General features: G+C 56.2%; 1 protein-coding gene across 1 annotated transcript; it reads left to right on the forward strand.

Annotated features, from left to right (window-relative positions):
* Positions 1-506: 506 nt before the first annotated feature.
* LOC138867336 (involucrin-like) lies at positions 507-5,576 on the forward strand. Its single transcript, XM_070142468.1, has 3 exons — positions 507-1,418; positions 4,869-5,063; positions 5,319-5,576. The coding sequence occupies exons 1-3, from the start codon at positions 507-509 to the stop codon at positions 5,574-5,576; spliced, it is 1,365 nt and encodes a 454-aa protein (XP_069998569.1).
* Positions 5,577-7,500: the final 1,924 nt, after the last annotated feature.

The raw sequence follows: 7,500 nt of genomic DNA on the forward strand, positions 1-7,500 counted from the left end.
TCTCTCCCTTCTTCGTCCTTCCTTTCCTTCCTCTTTCTGTCTCCTCTCACTTTCTTACTTTCCCTCCTTCCCCTTCTTTCTCTCATTTTCCCTCTTTCCCTCCTCCTGACTTTTCTCTCCTCACTCCTCTCTTCATCATCCCTATCCTTCTATGCTTATTCTTCTGTGCTATCTTGCCCACCTCCCTCTCTTTATTCCTCCTACCTTTATTCTCGCTTCGCCTTCTTCATCCCCCCCCCCTCTCTCTCTCTCTCTCACTCCCACCCTCTCATTTTCCTTTCTTGCCATCCACCCTCCATCGCCTTTCCCTTCCATTTCCCCTTCTCTTCCTCTCTCCCTCTCTTTCGCTTTCTTTTCCAACTCATACACATACACATACACATACATACATTCACACACACACACGCCATCACGCACAGATCGCACGCACAGAGTTTATCGCACAAGGTATTTTCGCTCTGTGAACCCCATCGCGCCGACGCTTAATGTAGCAGACAAGCCCTAAGATGGCTTCTCAAGGCTTCCAGGCCATGATAGACGGAGGAATTCGTGACATGGAGAATCTCTCTCTCACTGAGGGAGACCTCGCCTGTGAGCCTCAATCTCCGCAGACGGAACAAGAGTCCAAAAAGAATTCAAAACACAAATCCAATAAGACCAAACATCAGAGGTCCGAGAGGAGGAGGCAGCCGAGGAGCAGCAAGTCAGCCGCCTCAGACACCAAGCTTCAGGCGACGGTGGACGAGGGGGTCCTCCACATGCAGCGCCTCGGCATGGAGCGCGTCAGCATGGAGCGCCTCACACGCATGGAGGACTGGAGGATGATTATCAAGTTCAAGAAGGTCACTGCGGAAGACTTCTTCCGTGCGGCTCAAGCCTCGGAGCCCTTGGAGGAGTCCCCCCTTCTGGGATATCTTCGACTTCTGCTGTCCAAGAAGAGGCATCCGAAACGCAAGTCGGGAGCCACTTTGGACCGGAAGTTCCAGGCCACCGCGGATGACTTGGTCCTCCACATGCAGCGCCTCCACATCGACCGCCTCACCTTCACGGAGAGGAGGATGACGGTGGGATGCAAGGACCCCATCGCGGGGGTTCCATGCCTCTTCAAAGTGAGATGCGTCGAAGAGACAAGGCCGGCTCCTCAGCCCGTCCTTTCGACTCCACAGAGAATTATGCGAGTGTTTCAACTACGTCAAGTACCTGAAATTTTGAGCGCAATTACCAAAATTATAGACCAAAGAAAACAGGTCTTCATCAGTGCACAGGAACAGAAAAAGCACGTCATAAACCAGATAATAGAGAAAAAAATGGGGGTTCTTTCACGTCCCTTCAAAGCTCTGAAAGTGGAATGCGCCCAGGAGGAGGAACTCCAGGAGGAGGAACTCCAGGAGGAGGAACTCCAGGAGGAGGAACTCCAGGTGGAGGAACTCCAGGTGGAGGAACTCCAGGAGGAGGAACTCCAGGAGGAGGAACTCCAGGAGGAGGAACTCCAGGAGGAGGAACTCCAGGAGGAGGAACTCCAGGAGGAGGAACTCCAGGAGGAGGAACTCCAGGAGGAGGAACTCCAGGAGGAGGAACTCCAGGAGGAGGAACTCCAGGAGGAGGAACTCCAGGAGGAGGAACTCCAGGTGGAGGAACTCCAGGTGGAGGAACTCCAGGAGGAGGAACTCCAGGAGGAGGAACTCCAGGAGGAGGAACTCCAGGAGGAGGAACTCCAGGAGGAGGAACTCCAGGTGGAGGAACTCCAGGTGGAGGAACTCCAGGAGGAGGAACTCCAGGTGGAGGAACTCCAGGAGGAGGAACTCCAGGAGGAGGAACTCCAGGTGGAGGAACTCCAGGAGGAGGAACTCCAGGAGGAGGAACTCCAGGAGGAGGAACTCCAGGAGGAGGAACTCCAGGAGGAGGAACTCCAGGTGGAGGAACTCCAGGAGGAGGAACTCCAGGAGGAGGAACTCCAGGAGGAGGAACTCCAGGAGGAGGAACTCCAGGAGGAGGAACTCCAGGTGGAGGAACTCCAGGTGGAGGAACTCCAGGAGGAGGAACTCCAGGTGGAGGAACTCCAGGAGGAGGAACTCCAGGAGGAGGAACTCCAGGTGGAGGAACTCCAGGTGGAGGAACTCCAGGAGGAGGAACTCCAGGTGGAGGAACTCCAGGTGGAGGAACTCCAGGTGGAGGAACTCCAGGTGGAGGAACTCCAGGTGGAGGAACTCCAGGTGGAGGAACTCCAGGTGGAGGAACTCCAGGAGGAGGAACTCCAGGTGGAGGAACTCCAGGAGGAGGAACTCCAGGAGGAGGAACTCCAGGAGGAGGAACTCCAGGTGGAGGAACTCCAGGTGGAGGAACTCCAGGAGGAGGAACTCCAGGAGGAGGAACTCCAGGAGGAGGAACTCCAGGAGGAGGAACTCCAGGTGGAGGAACTCCAGGAGGAGGAACTCCAGGAGGAGGAACTCCAGGTGGAGGAACTCCAGGTGGAGGAACTCCAGGAGGAGGAACTCCAGGTGGAGGAACTCCAGGAGGAGGAACTCCAGGTGGAGGAACTCCAGGTGGAGGAACTCCAGGAGGAGGAACTCCAGGTGGAGGAACTCCAGGAGGAGGAACTCCAGGAGGAGGAACTCCAGGAGGAGGAACTCCAGGAGGAGGAACTCCAGGAGGAGGAACTCCAGGTGGAGGAACTCCAGGAGGAGGAACTCCAGGTGGAGGAACTCCAGGTGGAGGAACTCCAGGAGGAGGAACTCCAGGAGGAGGAACTCCAGGTGGAGGAACTCCAGGAGGAGGAACTCCAGGAGGAGGAACTCCAGGAGGAGGAACTCCAGGAGGAGGAACTCCAGGTGGAGGAACTCCAGGTGGAGGAACTCCAGGAGGAGGAACTCCAGGAGGAGGAACTCCAGGAGGAGGAACTCCAGGAGGAGGAACTCCAGGAGGAGGAACTCCAGGTGGAGGAACTCCAGGAGGAGGAACTCCAGGAGGAGGAACTCCAGGTGGAGGAACTCCAGGAGGAGGAACTCCAGGAGGAGGAACTCCAGGTGGAGGAACTCCAGGTGGAGGAACTCCAGGAGGAGGAACTCCAGGTGGAGGAACTCCAGGAGGAGGAACTCCAGGTGGAGGAACTCCAGGTGGAGGAACTCCAGGAGGAGGAACTCCAGGTGGAGGAACTCCAGGAGGAGGAACTCCAGGAGGAGGAACTCCAGGAGGAGGAACTCCAGGAGGAGGAACTCCAGGAGGAGGAACTCCAGGTGGAGGAACTCCAGGAGGAGGAACTCCAGGTGGAGGAACTCCAGGTGGAGGAACTCCAGGAGGAGGAACTCCAGGAGGAGGAACTCCAGGTGGAGGAACTCCAGGAGGAGGAACTCCAGGAGGAGGAACTCCAGGAGGAGGAACTCCAGGAGGAGGAACTCCAGGTGGAGGAACTCCAGGTGGAGGAACTCCAGGAGGAGGAACTCCAGGAGGAGGAACTCCAGGAGGAGGAACTCCAGGAGGAGGAACTCCAGGAGGAGGAACTCCAGGAGGAGGAACTCCAGGAGGAGGAACTCCAGGAGGAGGAACTCCAGGTGGAGGAACTCCAGGTGGAGGAACTCCAGGTGGAGGAACTCCAGGTGGAGGAACTCCAGGTGGAGGAACTCCAGGAGGAGGAACTCCAGGTGGAGGAACTCCAGGTGGAGGAACTCCAGGAGGAGGAACTCCAGGAGGAGGAACTCCAGGTGGAGGAACTCCAGGAGGAGGAACTCCAGGTGGAGGAACTCCAGGTGGAGGAACTCCAGGTGGAGGAACTCCAGGAGGAGGAACTCCAGGAGGAGGAACTCCAGGAGGAGGAACTCCAGGTGGAGGAACTCCAGGTGGAGGAACTCCAGGTGGAGGAACTCCAGGTGGAGGAACTCCAGGTGGAGGAACTCCAGGTGGAGGAACTCCAGGTGGAGGAACTCCAGGTGGAGGAACTCCAGGAGGAGGAACTCCAGGAGGAGGAACTCCAGGAGGAGGAACTCCAGGAGGAGGAACTCCAGGAGGAGGAACTCCAGGAGGAGGAACTCCAGGAGGAGGAACTCCAGGTGGAGGAACTCCAGGTGGAGGAACTCCAGGAGGAGGAACTCCAGGAGGAGGAACTCCAGGAGGAGGAACTCCAGGAGGAGGAACTCCAGGAGGAGGAACTCCAGGAGGAGGAACTCCAGGTGGAGGAACTCCAGGTGGAGGAACTCCAGGAGGAGGAACTCCAGGTGGAGGAACTCCAGGAGGAGGAACTCCAGGTGGAGGAACTCCAGGTGGAGGAACTCCAGGAGGAGGAACTCCAGGTGGAGGAACTCCAGGTGGAGGAACTCAAGGAGGAGGAACTCCAGGTGGAGGAACTCCAGGTGGAGGAACTCCAGGTGGAGGAACTCCAGGTGGAGGAACTCCAGGAGGAGGAACTCCAGGTGGAGGAACTCCAGGAGGAGGAACTCCAGGTGGAGGAACTCCAGGTGGAGGAACTCAAGGAGGAGGAACTCCAGGTGGAGGAACTCCAGGTGGAGGAACTCAAGGAGGAGGAACTCCAGGTGGAGGAACTCCAGGTGGAGGAACTCAAGGAGGAGGAACTCCAGGTGGAGGAACTCCAGGTGGAGGAACTCAAGGAGGAGGAACTCCAGGAGGAGGAACTCCAGGAGGAGGAACTCCAGGAGGAGGAACTCCAGGTGGAGGAACTCCAGGTGGAGGAACTCAAGGAGGAGGAACTCCAGGTGGAGGAACTCCAGGTGGAGGAACTCCAGGAGGAGGAACTCCAGGTGGAGGAACTCCAGGTGGAGGAACTCCAGGTGGAGGAACTCCAGGAGGAGGAACTCCAGGTGGAGGAACTCCAGGTGGAGGAACTCAAGGAGGAGGAACTCCAGGTGGAGGAACTCCAGGTGGAGGAACTCAAGGAGGAGGAACTCCAGGTGGAGGAACTCCAGGTGGAGGAACTCCAGGTGGAGGAACTCAAGGAGGAGGAACTCAAGGAGGAGGAACTCAAGGAGGAGGAACTCAAGGAGGAGGAACTCAAGGAGGAGGAACTCAAGGAGGAGGAACTCCAGGTGGAGGAACTCCAGGTGGAGGAACTCCAGGTGGAGGAACTCAAGGAGGAGGAACTCCAGGAGGAGGAACTCCAGGTGGAGGAACTCCAGGTGGAGGAACTCAAGGAGGAGGAACTCCAGGTGGAGGAACTCCAGGTGGAGGAACTCCAGGAGGAGGAACTCCAGGTGGAGGAACTCCAGGTGGAGGAACTCCAGGTGGAGGAACTCCAGGAGGAGGAACTCCAGGTGGAGGAACTCCAGGTGGAGGAACTCAAGGAGGAGGAACTCCAGGTGGAGGAACTCCAGGTGGAGGAACTCAAGGAGGAGGAACTCCAGGTGGAGGAACTCCAGGTGGAGGAACTCCAGGTGGAGGAACTCAAGGAGGAGGAACTCAAGGAGGAGGAACTCAAGGAGGAGGAACTCAAGGAGGAGGAACTCAAGGAGGAGGAACTCAAGGAGGAGGAACTCCAGGAGGAGGAACTCCAGCTGGAGGCCCAAGTGGAGGAACTCCAACCGGAGGCCCAGGAGGAGGAGGTTCCCCATACGCCCTCGCAGCAGAAATAGAAGGGGAAACAACTAACGGGGGCAGACAAGCGCAAGAAAAAGGCCCAGCCTGAGCGGCCGCGCTGGGGGCAGCCCGTCATCACAGAGCAGGCTCGCCGCGTGCGGGATGTGCGAGCCGCAGCGGCCCGTGAGGAGCGCGCCCGAGCTCAACTTTTCCGCAAGCGACAGAATGATCCCGCCGCGGAACAATAGGCCGGCAGGCAGGCCGCAGGTCGCCAGGGCCAGCACCGGCGTCAAGGCGACGAGTGCAACGCCCGGCGGAGGGGCGGCAGGTGACGAAGGCCGGCGGCTGAGGCGCGGTTTCACAGACGAGGTCTCACACCCGAGAGAGAAATAGAGAGAGAGAAATAGAGTGAGAGAAATAGAGAGAGAGAGAGAGACAGAGACAGAGAGAGAGAGAGATAAAGATAAAGAGAGGGGGACAGAGAGGGAGAGAGAAAGAGAGAGAGAGAGAGAGAGGGCAGGGAAAACAGTAAGCTCTAAATTGTTGTCAGGTGCTGCGATATGTTGTCTGGCGTTGTCATACGATAAGGGTGTGTGTGTGGGTGTGTATGTGTGTGTGGGTGTGTCTCGCAGGGAGTTTAACGGTCGCTGGGAGATGGAGTTGTGTGTGGACGCGGATGCAAGGCGCCGGGTGCTTGCTCGCGAGCTACTTTACGTTTTATAAATACACCAGTAACGAAAAAATAAAAATACCATATATATATATATATATATATATATATATATATATATATATATATATATATATATATATATATATATATATATATATATATATATATATATATATATATATATATATATATATATATATATATATATATATATGTATATATATATACATATATATATATATACATATATATATATATATATATATATATATATATATATATATATATATATATATATATATATATATATATATATATATATATATATATATATATATATATATATATATATATATATATATATATATATATATATATATATATATATATATATTGGTATCTTCATTTTTTCGTTGTTTTAGGGGCGACTTATAAAACACACACACTTACCTGGGTCTCTAGGAAGTCGCCCCTGAGCCCGAGAAGGAGACCCAGGGAGTCGCCCCTGAGCCCGAGAAGGAGACCCAGGGAGTCGCCCCTGAGCCCGAGAAGGAGACCCAGGGAGTCGCCCCTGAGCCCGAGAAGGAGACCCAGGGAGTCGCTCCTGAGCCCGAGAAGGAGACCCAGGAAGTCGCCCCTGAGCCCGAGAAGGAGACCCAGGGAGTCGCCCCTGAGCCCGAGAAGGAGACCCAGGAAGTCGCTCCTGAGCCCGAGAAGGAGACCCAGGAAGTCGCCCCTGAGCCCGAGAAGGAGACCCAGGGAGTCGCCCCTGAGCCCGAGAAGGAGAACCAGGGAGTCGCCCCTGAGCCCGAGAAGGAGACCCAGGGAGTCGCCCCTGAGCCCGAGAAGGAGACCCAGGGAGTCGCCCCTGAGCCCGAGAAGGAGACCCAGGGAGTCGCTCCTGAGCCCGAGAAGGAGAACCAGGGAGTCGCCCCTGAGCCCGAGAAGGAGACCCAGGGAGTCGCCCCTGAGCCCGAGAAGGAGACCCATGGAGTCGCCCCTGAGCCCGAGAAGGAGACCCAGGGAGTCGCTCCTGAGCCCGAGAAGGAGACCCAGGAAGTCGCTCCTGAGCCCGAGAAGGAGACCCAGGGAGTCGTTCCTGAGCCCGAGGAGGAGACCCAGGAAGTCGCCCCTGAGCCCGAGAAGGAGACCCAGGGAGTCGCTCCTGAGCCCGAGGAGGAGACCCAGGAAGTCGCCCCTGAACCCGAGAAGGAGACCCAGGAAGTCGCTCCTGAGCCCGAGAAGGAGACCCAGGGAGTCGCTCCTGAGCCCGAGAAGGAGACCCAGGGAGTCGCTCCTGAGCCCGA

The sequence above is a fragment of the Penaeus vannamei genome, chromosome 29 (assembly GCF_042767895.1).
Source record: "Penaeus vannamei isolate JL-2024 chromosome 29, ASM4276789v1, whole genome shotgun sequence".
Lineage (NCBI taxonomy): Eukaryota > Metazoa > Arthropoda > Malacostraca > Decapoda > Penaeidae > Penaeus > Penaeus vannamei.

Excerpts from the sequence above, each read along its gene's own strand:
- LOC138867336 (XM_070142468.1), top strand. The coding sequence starts at position 507 with ATGGCTTCTCAAGGCTTCCAGGCCATGATAGACGGAGGAATTCGTGAC. Across the intron at positions 1,419-4,868 it reads TCCAGGAGGAGGAACTCCAG|GTGGAGGAACTCAAGGAGGA; the intron begins GTGGAGGAACTC and ends GAGGAACTCCAG. Across the intron at positions 5,064-5,318 it reads TCCAGGTGGAGGAACTCCAG|GTGGAGGAACTCAAGGAGGA; the intron begins GTGGAGGAACTC and ends GAGGAACTCCAG.